The sequence below is a fragment of the Ptychodera flava genome, chromosome 14 (genome assembly GCF_041260155.1).
Source record: "Ptychodera flava strain L36383 chromosome 14, AS_Pfla_20210202, whole genome shotgun sequence".
NCBI classification, from domain to species: Eukaryota; Metazoa; Hemichordata; class Enteropneusta; family Ptychoderidae; genus Ptychodera; species Ptychodera flava.
Genome location: NC_091941.1, coordinates 11,766,245 through 11,789,397, shown reverse-complemented (window position 1 = coordinate 11,789,397; position 23,153 = coordinate 11,766,245). Strand labels below are relative to the sequence as shown.

At 36.0% G+C, this 23,153-nt stretch overlaps 1 protein-coding gene across 1 annotated transcript; it reads right to left on the bottom strand.

Annotated features, from left to right (window-relative positions):
- Positions 1-413: 413 nt before the first annotated feature.
- On the bottom strand, positions 414-18,665 carry LOC139149362 (putative lipid scramblase CLPTM1). Its single transcript, XM_070721086.1, has 14 exons — positions 18,518-18,665; positions 15,972-16,175; positions 14,544-14,702; positions 12,316-12,433; positions 11,719-11,804; positions 10,324-10,444; positions 8,685-8,784; positions 7,635-7,779; positions 6,512-6,605; positions 5,764-5,954; positions 4,802-4,897; positions 3,860-3,995; positions 3,032-3,199; positions 414-1,932 (listed from the first exon to the last, which is right to left on the bottom strand). The coding sequence occupies exons 1-14, from the start codon at positions 18,605-18,607 to the stop codon at positions 1,727-1,729; spliced, it is 1,914 nt and encodes a 637-aa protein (XP_070577187.1). The 5' UTR covers positions 18,608-18,665; the 3' UTR covers positions 414-1,726.
- Positions 18,666-23,153: the final 4,488 nt, after the last annotated feature.

Below are 23,153 nucleotides of genomic sequence, written 5' to 3'. Positions count from 1 at the left end.
TTTTAAGATTTCCCACCATTTCCAAAAACTAATATGACAGAGAAAATAAAGATTACAACAACAAAATATTGGCCATTGTGTGTTGTTGTGCATTCAGGTAAATGGCATCATGCTTGTTTCTTTTATGATCACAATGTGTATGTGCAGGAAATAGTGTATTTTGTACTTTCCGTGGGGGCACCATTTTATGTGTGTCGCACCCGTTTATTATTCAGTCTGTTAAAACGTGTAGGCATGGCCAAAATCAGCCAGCAGTGATACTTGTATACACGTCCTTCAGTTAGCACATTTGCACGAACCAACTTTGGTTTTTTAAGAAAATCATGAAAATAATCCATAAAATTCGCAGGTATTGGGGCTTTAAGACTACAACAGGGGGTCCCTATCACACATTACTATCAACATCCAGGCTGTTATAGTGTTTTCATAACTTTATTGCTGATAGAGACAGAGTTACAGTGAAGTCTTAAAACAGCTGCAACAGAAACATTTCGCAAAGATGTACTTAATGTACTTAAAAACTCTCATCTATTATCACAGTCATTTTCAATTATTTCAACCCATGCACAAGATCATGAATTTAACATATCTCTCCTTCATCTTTCCAGTATCCCTGATCCACATAATTTGCAGATGGATGGTGGATGGCAGATTTTTGTTGACGTCAAGTCGAGAACACCAAATGTGGGGGACACTCAGTGTCTTTTCAACCTTTTACAACCGTCAGGTGTTATGGAGAGATTGAATTGGTTTCATGTTTTTCCTTTTGTCACTCTGTATCTCAATATCAGCATGGCTGGTTTAATATTCCCTACACTCCGTATCTCTATATCAGCATGGCCGGTTAATATTCCCTTTAGACTGGATCAATGCATGCTGAGTTGTCTGGTGTATGATTCAATGATATAAACTTTGGCATTCAGAAATAAGTTATTTAATATGTAAAAATAGAAACTTAAAATAAAATAATATAAAGGTAAACTAGAGCATTGATTATCAACAGGAAAGGATACCTGTAAGAAGTGTGATCTTCATATTAAAATGTTTGAAATCAATTTGTGAGACATGTCTGTTTCAGCTTTGCTTGTATGATTTCAAACAAGGGTCTGGTAATGTTGCATGCTGGGAATAGTATTGCATGCTGGGAATAGTTGAGTCTATACTCTGTGTGGGCATGAGAGGTTTAGAGTAACACACTGGGCATAATATCGAGATACAGTTTCAACAGTGCAGGTAACATAGACAGGGTCTCCACTGTGCATTTCTCTACCGTGACCACAATTCAAAACTTTTCTTGTTGCAGATGAAGTAGGTTGAAGTACTGACAGAAAGTATTAATACGATTTGTAAAAGGCAGTTTCTTGGATGATGGGTTCCCTGTATTGGTTGGTACTTATTAATTTGAAGTACTGTGATAAAGGCTCTATCATATCATAGCAGTCTTCACAACATCAAAGATACTAAAATTTCACACTCCAATATTTGCTTTCATAAAAAAAAAAATTACAGACGGACTATTCCCATACAAAAACAAACGTAAAATCTTTCCTGACATTTCAAAATTATCACTGATTATAGGAATAATTCATGACATTTTATCTAAATCTTAATCCTAGAGTTTTAAAACTACAATAATTTATCACTTTTGTTACTACTTTCGAAGGTTACTGTAAATCATGATTAAAGGTATTCAACATTATAACAGTGAAGTCCTCAGTTTTGATTTTCAGTCATTTTTCTTGTCCTCTGCAGTTTTGCTTGACTGTGATTCACTCTTTTCCTCTAAGGCCTTGGGTGTATCACCGTTACTGACAGCCTCTCCGTCTTCCTGCCCGACACCATGCATTTCACCACTTGTGCCAAATTCATTGATGCGTTTGAGGTCAACTGGGTAGATCCAGCGCTGGTACAGATAGATCAAGAATATCACATCTGAAAGAGCCAATAGAATGCTTGGTTACATCATGGAATTACTAGTCTTAGGTTTAGACTAAGAAAAACTCTCTTTGATTGGACTATTTCTCAGTCACTGAAGCTCCCCGTGCATGCGTGTATTTAATTTCATAATGTATATATGACGGAACAGAAATTCATGTGACTGATAAGTGGAATGAAATATGACATGGTTGTCAGTTTTAAACTATCTGAAAAATTCTGTTGATCTGACTGTACAAGGAACAGATGAAAATAAGGTTTTTCATGCATGAATTGAAATGATAACAGTAGAATGACAGCATGAATCTCAAAAACATAAATTTTACCTTCTTCAAGAGAGAGTAACTTTAACTTTTGATATTTTTATATTTTGGTTCTGTAGAACATATTAACTTTTGTCTTCAGCTCTGTCGAAAGTATGCTTAATACAATATACTGTCTTAGCTTAGCCAACGCAACACATGGTGTAAAATATGCTACATGTATGTTATTGTTGATGAATGAATTCTTGTCTGGACTAAAATTCAGTTGTAAACAACAACATTTGACATTTGACATGAACAGGGTCTGTTGCCAAGTTGAAGACGAGGTATTTCACCATTGTGAGTAGGACAAGAATGTGTATCTTACTGATAGAACAAAGTTGTAAAAGATACATCAACAGTCACAGGTAACAAGGCTTTCAGTTCCATTCACCTATAAGGTAGATTGTGTCTCGGGGACAGATATTCGGACTCTCAAACTTTTACAATGTTCTAATAGGCCTATGACTTTTTGGGGCTCATTTTGAAGCTCATGAAGTACACACAGTTTTTATTGGCTTAGCGTTGTTAAAATCAGATATTTTATTTTTCCACATAGAGATTACACTGGGGATGGCAGCCATTTTGTTTTTTAAATATTGGTAATTATTGGGTTATCTGTTTCTTTAGAACCAAAATCCATGCAATGACTCCCGATTTTTATTCATGATTTTGAAAGAGAATAGTTGAAAGTTTGCTTGAGAAAAGCTTCAGCAAAAGTTTAAGTCTTTCATTTTCAAGACACCAACTACCTCAAAGAAGAATAAAAGATTAAAGAGTTCAAAGTTTGTTACCATCTCTGAAGCAGCCGATCCGATAGAGAGTTGGCATTTGAATAACAAATGCAAAGATGTCATCTATGAATGTGTTAAGTGCTTTGTAGGTCATCATACGCCAGGGAAGGTGAGCCACAGACTTCAACTTGTAATTAATAAATAATTGTGGTGTCATCATGATGAAACCTACAAGAGACAAAAACGATCACAAAGAAACTCTCAGTGGACGATGCTCTTGAGTGCAATAAGTACACATTAACATAGGTAATTTATATGTTACAATAAACTTGCAAACAGACCGCAAGTTTCAGCAAATGGGTTTAGACTTCTTTTTATCGGGATATTATTTAAACTTTAGCGAGGCCTTCATAAGTTTCAAACATAATGGTGCACATCGTACAGTCTTTGTTTTGCTGCTGTATACCACGGTAGATACTCTCTGCTTTGGTACTGCAAATTTATTTCATTTGAAATGATGTATTCAAGGTGATAAGGGTCAACATGCATTGGATTAAGGCATTCAACAACAGTAACAATAAGTACAGTTAGTTCTTATTTAACACGCTCTGTTTACCCCATTTCTCAGTGAAAAGGTCCGCACTATTGGAAACAACCTTGTTTGGGCCAAACCATGTTTGTAGAACACTATATATTATAGAGAAAGCATTTGTTTGATCAATGTCTGTTTAGTCTCTTTCATGTCTTGCTGTAGGGTGACTATACCATCTCTGTTCTCCAATGTTTTAGAAACATTTACTGAGACGGAATAAAATAAAATTTATAAAATATGCACTTTATAGCGAGAAAAATTTCTACTGGTTGACAGAGTGACTGAGATATACTTACCAAATGTAAGAAGAAATCCGTATAGCATATTGAGCACCCAGGAATACCAACCCTTGTGTTCTTGATAGACTAATGAATAGACTGCGTAACATCCCAGTAAAGGAAACAGCAGCCATGATAAATACTTGAAGGCAAGCTGTATTAACAGAAATGTGAGAAAAATTAACTTTCTTGGTTTTCTTTACAACTACTAACCTATTCATCCTAATTGCCTTGTCCCAACATATGATTGATAATGATGGGTGTCAGATAAACCACAGTGGTGAAAGGCTTAACCCTGTTCACCCCCAATTCCCTGTAAACAGGTCCACACTCACCATTGATAACAATGGGTTTGGGCCAAACCATGGTGGTGAAAGGGTTAAATCATATCAGAATCAGTAGACTCCGATGAGCAAGTTAACTACTCTACAGCTTGCAGGAATGATGTCGTCAACTGTTAAAAGACGCAATGACACTTTGAGTGGGGCTTAAAATAAAACATGTTTTTGTACTGCGCTTAGAGCTCTGTAAGAATAGTTACATTATAAATCTTTATCATTATTATTATTATTATTATTATTATTTTCATTATTATTACTGTCTAGCAACCATTAGTCGCTAAAGATACTCAATAATTTTCTGACTCTAGTTACTCAACTTCTCCTTGGCCTTTGCCCATAATTATCTGACAATAGAAATGTAGCTAGTATTCTGTGTTCTGCAACATTTTGCACATAAATGTGAATAAAAAAAATTTGCAATTTCTATGATGCATGATTTCAACTAAGACTGAAATGGATACAAAAAAACCAGAGAAACAGTTTCTGTTTCTCTTTTGATGAAAGCATGAATGCGTACAAACAAATAAATTTCACACGTTCAAAGAATTGAAGGAAGAAACATATTATTATACTTTGGTGTGATGATCATTGACTTGACAAAAAATCAAGACATTCTTACCGTGTCATACTGCCTTGTTGATGATTCTACATACGTAGCTTTATCACTAAATACTATGCGAGGTAAAAACCCAAACAAAAGATTTTCACGATCGACCTACAGAAGAATCCGAGGACATATTGCATGAATTAGTGAAGTGTAAAATGTTCTGGTATAATGTGAATCTATCTAGAATAAAATCCTATGTATTGCTCTTTGAAGACGTACATAATGCTATTCAGAAATGCGATGATGAAAGTTGGCTGTAACTGCCATGCTTTTGTTAATCTGCTGCCCTCTATAGGGACATAGTGCAATTGATTTCAGAAATGTATATGTAGTGAGTGAAGAAATGAAATAGACATAGAGACGATAAGTTCTTATCAGTGTCTCATCTTATGTTCTGTAACGCAGCAAAGAAGTTTAATCTGTGCTTCATGCTGTGAATTTTGCCAGCTGTATGTTATATACTGTTATCTACATCTAATATCTCTGTAGTCTCCCTGATACTTTCTCCTACTTCATAAAGTAAGTGGATTGGAGGGAGACTGGATGACAAGATAACACAGCAGGTAACCTATAATACTGATTAATGTTATCATAGACTGATGAAAAGTCATAACATTAAGAAGGGCTCACTATCTAATAGCAACTATTAAATACTGAAGAAATGAGTAACTCTAGTACCTAAAGCTGACCACAACCCCTCCACAAAGCCCCTTCCTCAGAGGTACCGTGAACATGTCTTTGATACTAGGGCGTTACTGGTATCTTATTTCAAACAGTACATGGTAGTGGTCATATTTGAAATGAATGATGGCAAATGGTGCATTGTCATATGCAACTCACTATTATGAAACACAACAAGTCATGTTGGCTAGAGCAAATCGTTGTTCTTTAAAACAGAGAAAATGCTTACATGCCATTGACATCACTTTTACAAAGTGGTTGTATGTGAGATTGTGTGGCATGACATATCTTACCTTGATGGACATGACCTTGGTAATCTTCCACATATCGATGAGCAAGCCTATGAAACAAGATATTCTAACCACTGTGTTGGTTTCATTATCCAATACATACAAGACCACTACCATTGACTGAAACACTCCGAAGAAGACCGATCTCACAGACAGGCCTTCCAGCGACTGACGGTTCTTCCAAAATTGGATGTCTGCAAAGCATTATTACATAATCAAACTTTGGACTCACAAGGCTGTCAGAATGCAGTTGTATGGTAAAGAAATTTCAACATCTATCAAAATGTATTTGTAAGTAAACAATTCAACATATTATGGTTCAATGCTTTTCATGAGTCAGTGCATTATCTGTGAAATAATCGTGTAATTTCCATACCTATTATGTTACATTATGTGTAATTATACCGTATTGACCAAAAGTACTACAAAAATTTAAGTAACATAAAAACACCATAACTATTGATAGTAATATCATATTGGGGATACTCATTATTGCATTGGCAGTGTGTACTAGATCTGCAGTATGGAAGTCACAATTGTACTTCTGTGGATGAAATTTCACAGCAACTTGATCACATAATTTCTCCATCCATCTAACTATGATGACAATTTCTTACTGATATCAAATCTTGAGCGGATTTATTTTTGATGTCCAAAAAAATTGGTTATTCCTTCACATCCAAGCAGTATTGACAATCAGCTGAGAAGGATGTAAAATTTTCACAGAAAATAATGGATTGTAAATTCTTACCATTTTTAAAAGCCAAGAACTCAAATATACTGTGAACTATGGATACTATGATGGTTAGACCGAGTAAATAAGGATTAGTTTCCAAAAATGCTTTCTGAAACATGAAGAAATGGTGAGAACAGTAGTGTTAGCTGTCAAATGAACAGTTTCATACAAATTCAGGTTACTCGATAAAGACAATCCATGTGTTGAACTTTCTTAAGTTTTTCACTGGACAGCAAAGAACCACTGCTGTAATGAACAGTGACTGAGTAGTTATATGATCTGATCTGAATATTTAACCCTGGTAAATTACCATCAGCCTTGTACTTAATTTTGATTTTGATGATTTTCCTTCATTTTAAAATAAACGTTGTTACAATGTTTTCACAGATGTATTATTACTAACTTGAAAATAGAAAATTTGAATTAACCGTTCTCCTGCAAAGTCGTTTGAAATTCAATTGATTTTCAAGGTGTCTTGAAGTTGGCATTTATCCTGCTGAGTCCCTTGAAATTCAGTGGTATATATATATATATATATATATATATATATATATATATATATATATATATATATATATATATATATATATATATATATATATATATATATATATATATATATATTTTGAAGTTGGCATTTATCCTGCTGAGTCTGAGAAAATTGGCATTCAGAGGACATTATCCTGCTCAGACAAAGAAATTCAGTGGAGTCTGTCTGTCCAGAATGATTGATCAATCAACTGATTGAGCAACCCAAGAATCAAACGAAATGGGTTGTGAAAAAGTGAAAAATAAAAAGATTGGTAGATATAAAAGCCACCGATGAAAATAAATCTCAAGAATGAAGGACACCCTGTAGAATCAAAGACAACTGATAGGGGTAGGTATTTACATCACAAAAACAGTTTAATACAATCCTTGTAGCAGTCTGTTCAATACAAATAGTGCCCGAGTAGACAAAGCTTTGTGTCTCATAAGATTATCTCTAAAGTGAAGGTGACACTCTGGACAAAGATACGGTGTACAGATATGTCCAACAGACATGATAATATGCCATGGATGACTGATCTACTCATTTTCTCATCTTAAATTCTCATGAACAGTACTGTTAGTTTAGATAAACAGATTCTTGACTTACTTTGAGACTGTCTTGATCATCCTCGTCATCATCAACCATGTCATCTCCGAGTATCTGTGTCCATTGGTTTCTCATGCTCTGTGCCGCATACATTTGCCACTTGATCATGGATATTGGTGAGAATGTCAAGCTCAGGGGTAACTTCCTGTAAGAGACAATCCCACAGCTGAGCGTAAATATGTCTATTTGATTTAATAGTCGAGTCAATTACTAAGCAATACTCTGAGGTTTTTTGCTGATTCTTATCAAGTAGTGGCGTTATACTGCGAAATCCAAAAACACCATGAAAATCAATCAAAGACATTGAAAGCAGAGACTGCAAGTCAAAGAATACAATTCCCTATAAAGTTGCTTACAGAACAGCCTGATGAGTGATTCCACAACAGGTTCTCTCCCATGTAAAATTTCCAAATCCAGCCCTGGAGTGACAACATCAAGAAGACTTGAACACACTTATGGCAGCAGTGTTGTTGCTATGGTTGGGGAACATTGGTAAATGATTTGGGAATCCTGGTAAAATTTCTGTTGTCCGCTAGCATAACTGCACTGATATACCAAGGGTAACCCTAGTAAAATGACTGGGGAACCCCGGTAACATTTACCTAGGTACCACCTTTAACAAAAACAATGGGCAGTCACAATCGATAAATACTTGGTAACCATGGGTCTGAATGCAGTAAATCACTGAAACATTAAAATTTACTTAGGGTCTTTTTCTTCATTTATAAAATTTGATGTATATTTACAACTCTTTTTAACCCTTCATCCCATTTCCCTAAGTAGGGGCCTGACTTGTCCACAAGAAACAAGAGAGTTCAAACGAACTATGTTGGTGAAGAGATGTGCACCACCAGAGATGGTTAATACAGGAATCAATGAAACCAATAATTATTAGAATAGTAGTGAAATATTTAAAGACTTGGGTGATATGGCAAATTTTTGTTTTTCAAAGCTTGAATAAAATTGAATGTACTTGACAAATACATGACGACGAAGGTACCCTGTGAGGAAAGGCATAAAGAATATTGTAGGAGTTTTTTGGAAACTTACGGTGTGGTTTCATTGATCGGCATGTAATCACTGCCCATGTTCCAATAGTCATTGATGTAAATGACTGGATAGTAGTCTCCAGATGGATGAAAATCAATGTCTGTAAAGACAAGCAAGATTGTGGTCAGTATTTAAAATGGCAGATACAAGTGATGTGGCATGTAACGGATGATAGAAATAGAGCAGACATCTGCGATGAGTAACACATATGAAGTTTAAAGCAATTACACATACATTGAACTCAGACACCTTCAGCGATAAAACATAAAATTAACATCTGCAATGAAATATAAACATAAACTAGACATCATCAATGACAATGTTAAAAGAATTAAATGTCGGTAACTGACAAAGAAAACTGCTTGATGACTGCGAATAAACCCAGTGTTTGTACTTGCAAATTCTGAAATGAACTGATGTCTGCAAGGACAAATGTTACGTCTCCAAATGCCCCTTGCATATGAATTTGATGTCTGTGATGGAAATTAATAATGAGGTTGATGTCTGGCAGTCTGTAATGATGATGGTTTAAGGATTCAATGCCTGCGACATCCGCAAATGCATGTCTTCAGCGCCTGCAATTTCAAATTCACAACTCACAGACTAGATTATCTAGTCAATGTTTTTACAAGCAAACACAAAAGAAATCAGAGTTTTCAATAAAATACATATTTGTCCTTGACTTTGACTTTCCTCGATGGTAGGAACCTAGCCAAATAGAGGGTGCTCATCACTGGAATGAAATCTTCAGTAAATGGAATACTCTCTGCAATAGGAAGTTTGCAGAATCCTTGCTGCTCAACCCTTTGAATGCTGTAATTTTTCCCACCAAATTTCAGTGCAACATTTTACCAGTTTTTATGAATTTTTCTGTAATTTTTTTGATAATTTTGGACCAAATGGATATCACATTTCATTGGCTACAATTTTTTATTAAAATTTTGGATAAAATCTGAAAAAAAATCGACTGGGGTACATTTCATAAAGGCAACAAAAATTGACTTTGGCACTCAAAAGGTTAACACCTAATGTGAGAAAGAAAACTGAAAAAGGAAATTTTTCGTTATCCTATTCTTTACGAGGAAAATCATTATTTCTCAATCAATATTCTTAATCACAACTTGATCATGATCAATTTCTATTCATATTGTTTGTAACTGTTGTCTGTTACAATGTTTTGTGGAACAAAATTACATGTAACGCTTTCAAATATTAACTTTCCCTCTCCAATGCGTGAAATAATCTTAAGGTTGTCAGATTTATTGCTTATTTTTTGATTACTATCTGATCTTACCTGATACACACTCAGACTTGTACTATGACACTGTGGCGATTCAAACCCATACCAGATTCCCTACATTCAAAGTACAGTGGTACAAACTGACTGTTTTAAAATGATGAGATTACACCAAAGTCTGCCCAAGTCTGTTGGAGATAGGCTGTTTTTTTGTTTATGTATCTCAACAACCTCCCTTGACTCAACCTTATTGGTTTCTTTGCAATGGACTGGTCACTTCTGAAGTTCTCTGTAGAATTTCAGTTGAAACTTATCAAAGTTAGGCCATGTATAAAACTCTGATTGGGAGGTAAATGCAAGTTTATAACAAACAGAGACAGATGTGTATGATAAGATTCTTACATTTATCAAGTGGTGATGGTATAGAACCCTGTCTCCATGGTGTGTGGTCATCTAAGATGTTGATGGTCAGATTGGGATGCCAGTGTGACTGTATCTCTGCTGGCCTGTTATCATCTACACTCTGTATATACAATCAAACATAAAAATTATGATCACACTACTCATAGCCGTCTTTCTGCTGCTTCTTTAACATGTAAAATAGTACCTATCTGACACTCACCATAGACCTAGTCCTAACCCTAGTCTAAACTGGTGGAGGGGAAACGTTTTGGTTGGATGATTCCAGAGTTTAGCCATCCTGATACCAATCATGAAAATGTTATTCAGAAACACACATTCTTGAAATATTTTGTTATAAGTTACTGGCTGACAAATCCTCTTGAACCTTAAGTTCAAGCTCAAAGAAAATAAAAACTACACCTGTCTTGAAATTTTACAAAGAACAGAATACCTGACTGTTGACAGTTCATTTTGAACATTTGTAATAAACCTGCAGCTATACTGAAACCATGTTCAGATTTCTAAGTGCAATTTCGCATGTCCTAGACCTTTTCCTTGGTTAGGACAATGATGTCTAGTATTTGTTTCCAGGGGTAAGTATAACTCTCTCACTACATTTAATGATGGGACAATAAAGAAATTCATTATCTAACACCTATAACAGCTTAGGTCACTCAGAAGTGATCAATAAAATCTTACATAACCAAAACACATTTGAAAGTTTTAATAATCATGAATCTCAGAAACTTATGCAGTTGATTGTGCGCTTGTTTTCCCCCTAAGTTTCTTACATCCGTCATATTGTCTTTCAGTGAACACACAACTATCAGCAAGTTTGTTTGTATGACTGTGATTTGTTTAAATCAATGGTTGATGAAATGTCCCACAACTTACATACAGTATAATTACGTATTTGAGCAAGCTCTCTGTGTCTACATATAGGCCTTCACTATAAAACGGAAAAGTGACTTGAATATCTGCTTATTTCACAAGTAATCTAGTTGACCTTAGTAAAACACAGTAGATTGTTTGTAAAGACTTCTGATTTAACATAGTACACACACACACAGCACCTTTGACATAGTACAAACAACAAACTGATATCTTAATTGTTGACACTGGAACATGAATCTCTGTTGGGATCATTTCTCAGCAAGAAGTTGAGATGTATGTCCTTTTGAATCTACATGTTGCTCATCTAAAATTCAGCCTGCACACATTATTCAGTTCAGTTTCAAATTACTTTGCATGGTAGGATGAATCTAGCTACCTTTAGTAAAACTATAAGGTCAAAGTTCAGGGGTCACACAGGCCACATCAAATAAATCTTTTACCGATATTTGGACACTTTCGATAAACAAAAGGTCAGATAAATTTTGTACAATGTTGGCATACCCTTCTTATGTCAGGACTGGCATCTGTCTCTCCCGTCAGTAGATTCACCATTTTATGGTAACGTTTCTTCTTGTATTTATTCAGTACTGAGACAAAAAAAATGCAAAATTGTGGTTGTTGAAAAACAAAGATGATACACCTAGGTCATAGCAAGCAAATATTAAAGTACAATAGTGGAAATATAACTTTAACATTTTGTGGTGTTCAAAATACATGACTGTAGCCTAGAGATGAAAATTATTGCAGACCTAGTAGACATTCGTCCTGCTTTTGAGTAATTATATTTTTTAACTTTCTTGTCTATATTTCTGCTAACTGGTTAAGCGTGCACATATTTTGCAATGCATACAAACAAATGGTCTACTGTAGCAAATCCATCAATTGTTATACCGGTATCTTTACAAAATCTGCCACTGTAAGAATATTTTGCAGAGAATTTTTGAGAAAGGCGTTTCTAAAAATATCTAACACCTGATACAATTACTAAGATTTACATTTGTTTTTATGGACTGCACCGCGTCATTTCTATTCAATGACAGCTTCGGGAAACTTTCAGTTTCACTCCCTCAGTGTACATAGATTAATTTGTTAACCTACGTTTTGATCTGTATGCCACAGCTTTCTTTGCATACTTCCCCTTGAGACGAGACTCCGGTGATGTTCCTGCTTTGCTGAAATACACATGAATGAAGATGGTACCATTGTTCAGCATTTTCTGAAAGTAAGAAGACAGTACAGCTTGTCAATAGAAGAAATCACACCAGAGAAATCAACACTTGCTAAAAACTGTCTCAAAGATGTATCTATAACTTTAATCAATGATGAAATGTCATTACCACGATAAAGAATGTTTCTGGCTTATGAGGGGGCGCTGCACCCAACACAGCATATTTTGCTCCAAAATCACTTTTTTGCAAATATTCGTTAAATTTTAATTAATTTGTTGACCCACGATTAAAATATTGGTTGGGTTCACCTTTTACCTAGTAAAGCAGTCGTAAATTATGTGATAAGGAAGTGTTAACTTATGCAAATGTATGCAAATTACCCGATTTCCAAGCTTCTCTTGTCTCCCAATTTCAATATTTCCAAAGAATTGAATTCCACTCTGGCTGGGTCAAATTTTCTGAAATTTTCACATTATCTTCTTTAAATGCTATGTAACAAAACAATTATTTTGTTTGGCAATAAAATACTAACATTTTTGAATGAGAGGCATTTTAATTTTGCTAATCATGTTTTTAATCACTTTTTTTGAATGTCAGTCTTTCAACCCATGCCATTATATGAGGATAGATAATGTAAAATAAAATAGTCGTTTTTTTCTACATATACTCTTCTTTCAAGTGAAGTATTACATTTCAGAAATTAGTGTCAAGTTTTTGAATTAAATTAATTGTTATCATTAATACAAAAATTAAGGTTTTTTACCCCAAACATACATCCACAACATCCTTCAGGTAAACTATTGGTACCACACTAAACTTTAGATTCTCACATTCCTGGCCACTGGGAGTGCGGGATCGACGGTGTGGGAAAAATCGATCTCACACTCTCAGAAATCGTCCCACACTCTGCAGTAAATATTACATGAGCTCTGATTGGATGATAAACAGTCTGTTTCGTTCAACGCGCGAAATGTTATCCAATGGCACGACGAGTAACACACGGACCGGAACTACAAAGTAAGCAGGTCAGAGTACAGTGGCAGACGACAGAGTTGTCACGATTTTAGATAATGTTGTAAGTGTCCAATGTGAATTTAATGCATTTTGTAGTCATGTGAGAAAAAGAATCTCACACACCAATGACCTGCAATCAGATTTTTCACACTCGTTGGGGATATTTTGTCTCACACGAGCCGCAGGCTTGTGTGAGACAAAATATCCCCGACTCGTGTGAGAAATCTGATCCCCGGTCCTTGGGGGTGTAAGATTCTATTATTCTCTGCTTTTCGAAAATATATAGTATGAGGGGGTTTCCCTGTCATCTAAGATGAGAAATATTCCTTTGAAAAAACTGTGTTGGCAACATGCAGCTCCACCTTAAAAACACTAAATAATGTGTCCCTTCTTCGTAAACTAGGTTGATACTTGCTCTCATTGATTAAAAAATTAGCATTTATTCAATTATTCTAATAAAGAAATAAATTTCCCTGACAACAGCTAAATTGTCACATGGAATCTTTCCTTCCATTCACATATTCAAGATAGATTGGATTGCAGTGTTATTAAACTGAAGTTTGTCCATCTGTATTTTCCTTATCTATGTTTTCTATTTTCAGTGATTTAAACAATGGTATGCTCCCTGATGTCAAACAAATATGCAGTTGATGAAAATATTTAAAGGCCCAGTTGCTGTAAATTTTGATCTTTTTCTCAATTTTTGTTTTTATTGTAAAATACAATTTCTTGTTCTGCTCCCAAAAGATTATCGAGATACACAGCATTAAGCTTGTACACTTGGTCTCTACATGTGTAAACTGCATTGCTGTTGTTGACAAGTGAATTCTGGTCTGAACTATAATTTAAAAGTGAGCAATAACAGTGCATTCTACAAATATACATGGTGGGCTGACAAGCCAATAAGTAGGGTTTTAACATGCCTTGGGGAGTAGAACCAGAAACTGCAATCAACATACAAAACAAAAAATAAAGTTTAAATTACCAAAAGTTATAGGTACTAGGCCTTTAAAATCTCAATAAAATATTACACTCTAGTCCTCATATTTCATACCATGACACTGTACCTGTGTGGGTGTATAAAACAAATGATACATTGAAGTATTTGTCACTGAGCAAATGGTTCTTCCAGACAGGACTCACCTCAGTAGCTTCAATGAAGCCATCATGTGTATATGATCCATCACCGTTGGGTCCGCTAGTCCAGTCCCCGTATTCTAAATCACGTTCTTCCCAAAACAAGTACTTGCTGTCGTTAAACTTGCGAAAGTCTTCCTCCTCAGATATGTAGATCTTCATGTCCTGTTAAAATACAAGCATCCAACATCAATTGCTATGCTCCTACATGACTGATAGTACATCCGTACCTGATAGACCCATTCACCCCTTTTCTCTATAAATAGGTCCTCACTCACCATTGATATCGATGGATTTGGGCAAAACCATGGCGGTGAAAAGGTTGAAATTAAATGCAGGGATTGCTTGTTCACTTTCACATCCCCTTTGTGTTTTGTCTCCGGCTGGCCTTTGCCTCTTTGGGAAGGTGGTCACAGCAGAAAAAGATGGGTAAACTCACTGTCAATTACTGTACGGAGCCAGCACATGCCACCACCTGATTTCATTCAGTTTATTCTACAAATCAACCTGATATCAATGTGAATGTTTGTAGGGCCATAGCAATGCCAATGGAGATCTAACAATGATGAGACTAAGTTGCAGAAAAATGAAAGTGTTATGGGAATTTTTTAGAAAAATGGCCATGTTTTCTCTCCGAATAAACCTCCTATAAATTGATACTATATGGTTAGGCCAAACAAAACAATTGTGCTGTTCCGATAACCCAACCTACCGTATATTTTACCTGCCGACTCTAAACTTTCTAGAGCTACGTAAACACTGAAGTAAAAAAAAGAGAAAACCCGTAAAATCATGCGTTCGTTACTTGGCATTTGATTTTTGCTTGAACGAGGGTATCTTTTATGGTTTTTTTCCTTTTATATGTATGATACATTTTTCTGGAAATGTTGTGGCCAGTGTTGACGGCACTGAACCCCTGAAAAATGCATATTTAAAAACAAAAATATTTTGGAAAAAAAAAATTCCTGCCAACCTACCTACCCTATTTTTGAAAACCATGTTATCGGAACAGCACAATTAATTTTTTTTGGCCTTACATCTCATATTGAGTGTACTAAAATTGTATTAATTCATGCAGAGTGTATGAATGAATGTTGTCCGATTCATTATCTTTGGAGAATATTAATCAGCCAAAAATTTTGCACTATCTACAGCGTATTTCCTGCACAATGGAGCAGTTTATGGAAATTGTGATGTAAATAACCTTTGTCAACAGACTGACTTTACAGAACTACTAAAATAAGGAAAAAGGCTGAAACTCACATCGGTCTGCCGTGGGAAAACAAATTTCTCCTGACTACGTCCTTTTCTTTATGTATTGTTTGTGTGTGTGTGTGTGTGTGTGTGTGTGTGTGTACTGTGTTTATGTTGTTATGGAAGGTGATACACATGTATGTCCGAGAAATTCAGACAGTGATGAAACCATTCACTTACCATGACTGTACCCTTTGCAAACAAATTCTGACCAAACTGAGCCACGGTTCCATCGGGATTGGAGGTTGGGGTGTTTGATTTGCCTCTGAAGAAACTGCTGATCATATAGATGATGAAAAGACGGAAAGCAAAACCTTTCAGCATCTGCCAACCGCCCTGCTGCTGCTGTTGCTGCTGCTGACCCTGCTCTCCCTGTTGATTCACCTGTCAGACAACAGTTTTATGTTACTATGTCTCTGGGATAGATATTTAAGTTCTCAATTTTTTCAGTACTTTTCTGGTATACCATTTGTTGGGGCTCATTTTAAAGCTCTCGGTGTAAGAAAAATTGTTACAGTCGTAATATTTTGAAAATCGAACATTTCACTTTCCGCATAGAGTTAACACAGGAATGGCAGACATTTTGAATTTCAAAAATCAGTAAATGCTCGGTGATTTTTGAATTTGTACTCAACCATTTGCAGAGTTTCTGTTTCCATGAGAGGGAAGGTAACAGATAACAAATTTATTTACTTTTTCATAAGTGTAAACCGTAATTTTCTATGCATCAACTGAATTTTCATGTTGTGCCGCATGTATCAACAAGTTTTCTGTCTCAACGAATTATGCCAAAATACATGAGCTGCATGGCAAACTAAAGAAGCAATGAGTCATTTTGAGTCTCCACAACATACACTTTGAAAAATAAATGTACTCAACTAAAACTTGAACAACACTATAGTCTGCTTGCTTAAAGATTTGATGAAAATATGACAAATATTCCAAAATCTGAGCTCTGAATAAAATGAACGACAAAATGTTCATGTTTGATACTGAACATTTATGAAGGGTACAAATTAGGAAATGATATAATAAACATTGGGCTAGCTTATAACTGAAAGATTGTAAAAATTACATACAATATATCTACAATCAGAGAGCTTATTCCTCCAAAGCTGTATGATTCATGTGAAAAAGATTCTCTCATTTATCCAGCCACCCAACAATCTAACAAGTGAACAATTTACAGACAAGCAATATACGAAAGGGATCTCAATCTACTTGTAGTATTACAGTTGGCACATTCTGTGAAAAAAAATTTGAAAGACATCTCTGCGAGTAACAAAGTGGTGTAGGGTATGAGATCAATGGAATTATCATGCAAGGGTTTATGGTTAATGTGGCATACTCAGAAGCTTATGGGTGAATGTGGGATGCTTAAACTGTACGGGGGTGGGGGTGGGGGGGGGGTATAATTTCAATACATGTATTTCCAAAATCCTTCTTCATCTATATTTATCATGCCTCAATTGTTCTTCCTCACAACTTGAATATCTCTGTCCTTGTCTGATGCACTGCCTGATGAATAACATTTGCACTCTCCTTGTTTGCCCGTCTGTACTCTAGTAGGGTGACCGGACGAGAGGCCCTCCTATTCCCTACAATGGGGCTGACACGAGTTTTCTGAGAGTGAATGCTCGAAATCGAAGGCTTAATAGTGCCGTACTTGAACAACATACTTTTTCACCCGTGTGCACCTGTCTCTGACCAGAAACAATGGCTTGTATCCATGATACTGGAAACACAAAGGTCAGCGTGAGGACAATCTTCCATTTTCTTTCACTGGACTTATCAACCTATACAATATTCTCACAGAAATGATTTGGAAACTATCAATGCACCTTTCACCTGACTCATTATTGTACAGTTAGTCATCTTTGAGCCATTTTAACAATATTTGACCCAATTTTTGGTCACACTGTCTCATTATTCCTCATTGCAATATTCTAAGGGAAAGAATTTGGAAACTTTGATTTTCCAGAGGCTGCCAAATTGTGATCATGCTAATTAGCCAACTTATTTTTTCAGATTTGGACTTTGTACCAACACTTTCAACAGGTGTCATCAAGATTTTGGCAAAAAATTCCAGTTTTAAAAATCGTCCGGTCACCCTAACTCTAGTCTAATAGTCTATTAGACTATTAATTGTGCAACCTGTACAATGCTCCGGAAGGGATGAAGATATCCATACACGTACAGAATATGGAATATAGGATGCTGGGAGATTGACATGGATTATGATTGACTGTACATTTGTGTTTATAGAAATATATAAAAATAAATGTGTTTATGTCTGTGTACATGTCTATTTACATCGTACATTACCAAGACATCGTTCTGCATCGCTGTTACAATTACAATGTAAACTGTGAGCGTGATAAAGCACTCCGTAATACAAGATGTCGCCCAAGGTCAAAATGAAATTCGCTCCAACCTGAGAAACGGCGGTTTCCAAAGGCGTAATATGTTGTAACCGATTTTTCAATAGTCAGGTATTCACGATAGATCATGGTTTCGTGTTCAGAGAAAACTGTTTCGTGATACTGTGGATTCGATTCAACTGCATTGTCTCTCGCTCAGCTGAGTCGAGGTTGCGGCGTAATATTCAGTGTTATACGGACGACGGGCAACGTTACTGAAAAATGTCTCTAAATACCACATTTAACAGGGTATTAACGCATTTTCGGAGACTGTTAGATCTAAGTACAAATCTTTAAGTATATTACCTCTCCATTCTGGCCCTGCGCGACTACCTGTCCATTATTTGCCGCATTATTTCCACTGCTCTCACTGCCTCCACTCGTGTTATCGGCCATTTTGGATAAAATTAATTGGCTAATGAGGGCGCTGTGAAAACCAACGCAGACACTTTCCTTCGCGACTTTAATAAATAGCTTTTCACAGTTCGTAAGCACATGCACTGTGCACTCTCGGCTGCAGGAAGCCGACAAAAGAGGCTTCACTGTTGACCCCATAACTGGCTATAATCTGTGATGTATTTCCCATCGTTGTACAATAATATTATATCATTGTTTCATGCCAAGTAATTAGCATCCCCCCCCCAGTGCCCAAGTTCAATGTATACCACTGCTACGTGTGAATGTCCGATGGCATCAAAAGTTACACGTTTTGTCTATATTCGATCATTAAGGTATTGGTAGAAATGAATGAGTGAATGAATAAATGAATGAATAATATATTTGTTTTAGTTAATAATTCAACTGTTCACTTAGGCATGGGAAAACCGTAAGCTTATGATCGTATGAAATGCAAAATTAATTACTGTACTCAATAATCCACACCCGTTGAATCGACAGTGAACTAAACTAAAAGAGAGTAAATTTGATATACCGGTACACTATCTCCCTAGACATCCCAATTTGCGTCCACGAGAAAGAGCATGATGTATTACAGGGAAGCCAGGATAAACAAACAAGTAAATAAACAAAAACAAAACCCGACAATACGCAAAAAAGAAATAATAAAAACCAAAATACAAACATATACAAAACAAACAAACAAACGAAAAAGAAACAAACAATCAACCAACCAATCAAACAAAACCAAACACTAGGTAATAATTAAATAAGAAACAAAACAAACACACAAATAAGTAGTTTAGTTATTTGATATAAGAGAAAACACTAAATTGAACAAGATTGAAATAATGGACAGAACAACAAATGCAACACATTCAAAATGTAACATCAATATCCCTATAGCCACTATACATACTTTCGATGTGGTGATACTGACGTCACATTTTGACAATGCTGCATGTGTTGTTCGGCCCATTAGTTCAATTCTTATTCAATTTATCGTTTTCTCTGTTCTTTATCTATTTGTTTATTTATGTTTGTGTGTTTGGGTTTTGTTTATTCACAGTTACTGTAGAGTAACCGTGATTTATTTGTTATTTATTACTTGTTGTTTACTTTGTTTGATTCGTTGGTTGATTATTTGTTTGTTTTAGTGTGTTCATTTGTTTGTTTGGTTGGTTGATGTTTTTGTTTGTTTGTTTATCTTAGGTTCTCTGAGGTTTTACACCAAAATGCACAAAACTCAATAGTGACTTTTGGTATGCATCGCAACTCAAATCAGCGTAGGCCTACCGGGCGTGCTTTTTTCAGATTTTCCCGGGGCGTTGCTACATGTAATAGCAATCATATTTAAGTCATATTCAGCCGTATTCACAATGTAATTAAAACATTACAATAATATAACTCATCTACCGCTTCCAAAAACTAGAAAAGACGTGTAACTTTACACCTAAGGGAGCCGTCATTATTTATGGCCGGGGGTCGGATTAATTTCATCGGAAACTCCGAAATTTCGAGTAACCCCCCCTGCCAACCACGATGAATTTGAGGAACCCCCTCTCTAACTCAGACATTTTGATTGACCCTCCTTAGAAAAGTTAATACCGATACATGTATTTGTAAAATATACATAAATACAGCAATAGTAAAGACTTTTCAAATCCTGATGTACCCTGCTAGATTATCATCGATTAGGCCCCTATATCATGACGGTTGAAAAGGTGACACCAATAAAATGAAATTCAAAGTGAAAACAAGGACAGATATAAAAGCTCACGCTATAACCAGTATCCAACCATATAGTATTGTTTAACTTGGATTGGTATCATGACAGGGGTTTCACTAGGATATCTGACTGGGCAGAATTTGAAAGTACGGGGAAACACGCGAGAGGCTGAGGGGGAAGTGTCAGAAGGCCTATCCCCTCTCTTGCGTCGAAAATTTTGAGAAATTGATGTGTGCAATGGTGCAGTCTGGTGCAATCTGAGAGGTGTTTTAATTTCTTTTTTTAAGTAAATCTGTTAGAACACCCCGGGGGAGAGCACGAGAGGGGGGTCCCCCCTCTTGTATTGAACATTTTGAGAGATTGGTGTGTGTAATGATGCAGTCTGAGAAATGTTTCAATTTATTTTGCACTCGGTAAAACTGTTTGAAAATGACATTTTGAACACTTATATTTTTATTACATTCTTGCATGGTCACAATATTCAATATTCAACCAAGCAATGACAACACATTTTGTAAAAACGAGTTCTCAGTTTGCCAGAGACTGAAGACCAAAGAATATGCAGGAATGGAAAATCTGTGACCTCATTGTGTCATTTCTCCAACTGCCAGCTTCTAAAGAAAAGCCTGAATATAGTATAGCTAAATGTCAAAATGGTTTTTGAACTGAAGTCGATGAAAATGTTTCTTTGATAATAAAAGATGAATTCACAACAGTTCAGTTTTGTCCTAGATCCTGTGAAAAATTTGAGAAATTGATGTATGCAATGGTGCAGTCTGGTGCAATCTGAGATGTGTTAACGATTTTTCTTTTTATAATGAAACTGTTAGAATACCTCGAGGGGGGCCACGCGAGCGGAGTGTCCCCCTCTCGCATCGAAAATTTTGAGAAATTGATGTGTGGAATGGTGCAATCTGAGAGGTATTATAATTATTTCGCACAAAAAATTGAGTACCCCCCGTTCTTCCTCTCCATATTTTGAGCAACCTCAGTTTTTGAGTGACCCCCAGGCCGTAAATAATGACGACTCCCTAAAGAGTTACATGTGTGGCATGGCGTTCCGGTGCTGATGATCAAAATGCAATTTTTTTACCAGTGGTTGTACTGAAAGCAATTGCATAAAAACTACAACTGTCGAGTGTCAGGCATTGTGATAGCTTCGGTTTATTTCAGGAAGCTTAGGGAGCCGTCATTATTTACGGCCTGGGGGGGTCGGAGGAATTGCTTTCGAAACTCCAAAATTTCGAGTAACCCCCCTGCCAACCATGACGTGTTTGAGTAACCCCCCTCTCTGCTACAGAAACTTTGAGTGACCCCCCCCCCACAAAAAACAGCCCCTGATTAAGCCCTGTGGTACAGGACTGTGTCGGAAAGAGGTTCCATTGCTGTGACAGGGGCTGATGTAGGCCTACAGGTCTGTATCCAGTGCTCTGATGACATGCAGTGTTCTCCGTAGGATTTGTTTACAAGAGGGGGAAGATGTGGTGTGAAAGCACCACAAGCGACCGCAAAAGCGGTCGCGGGGGGAGGTCAGGAGGGGGTGTCCCCCCTCCTGCCATTGGAGCTTTTGAAAAAAAAGAGATTAAAATGGTGTTATTTGGTGGCACTTGGGGAGTATTTTTTTCACAAAGGAACAGAAATCTGAGACAGTATTCCAAAACTCATATTCCAGTTCACTGATTTCAATTACATTTTTTGAAAACGAAAAAATAGCGACAGACATACATTTATTCACATTTATTATTTATTATTATTTTCCTGCAATAAAAGATGAGTCTGTTGTCAAGGCATTCCACTGGTTTTAAACTTTTGAACTTTATAGAATCAGAATTAGCTTGCTTTACACATTATCCCCTATCTGTAACCTATACAATGTAGAATATAGAAAGCAGACGTTTCTCATGAATGATCAGGCAAGTATATCAATCTTTAATAAGGAAATACTGAAAAATGTACTCAGTACTAGCCTCTAACATAAGGCTTGCCATGTTGAATAGCTGATCATTCTCGTCTGAAGATCACAATAACGTGAAACACATAGTGTAATGAGATTTTAGTTTCTACTTGAAACCACCTGTATTATGATTTATATATATATATATATATATATATATATATATATATATATATATATATATATATATATATATATATATATATATTATATGTGTGTGTGTACACAAATACCGGGTATGAATATACATATCTTTACTATTATTGTTGTATTAATTCGTAACTCCACTAAATGCTTCAGTACATATCAACAAAATTGAGTAGCCCCCCCTTTCTTGTTCTCCACTTTTGAGCAACCCCCCTTGTAGCTTTTGATTTTTTGAGTGACCCCCCCTCAGATTCCTCCGACCCCCCAGACCATAAATAATGACGGCTCCCTTGGAGTCAGGGAGCGCTGGCAGCTCAGGCCTATACCAAAGAAAAAAGTTGTAACTTCGCAGGTCTTTTTATAGGATATGCCTACTTAATTAACTTACTTTTAACAAGTCAAATGATTCTAGTCGCACGATGTTTGTTCGCATTTCTTATCATAGCAAAATTATCAATTTTTTCCCAAATTGCCTAGAGAGGAACAAGCTGGTACATGCCAAATGATACGAAACACACTGAGATATAGTGATATGATAAATATATTTGTTGATTAATAACACTGTAAAACTCTACGAATAATTCAGGGTGTTAATTTTCCCTGTAAATCTACACTTTTTGCTTTTAAAGGGCAACAGAATATCAAAAAATTTACAAGACAAAAATTTTCAAGACCGTCCTCATTTTTTGAAATAGGTGACAGTGTGGCTTTTCCTT

Excerpts from the sequence above, each read along its gene's own strand:
- LOC139149362 (XM_070721086.1), bottom strand. The coding sequence starts at position 18,607 with ATGGCCGATAACACGAGTGGAGGCAGTGAGAGCAGTGGAAATAATGCG. Across the intron at positions 14,703-15,971 it reads TTGCAAAGGGTACAGTCATG|GACATGAAGATCTACATATC; the intron begins GTAAGTGAATGG and ends GTATTTTAACAG. Across the intron at positions 1,933-3,031 it reads GATCGGCTGCTTCAGAGATG|ATGTGATATTCTTGATCTAT; the intron begins GTAACAAACTTT and ends TGGCTCTTTCAG.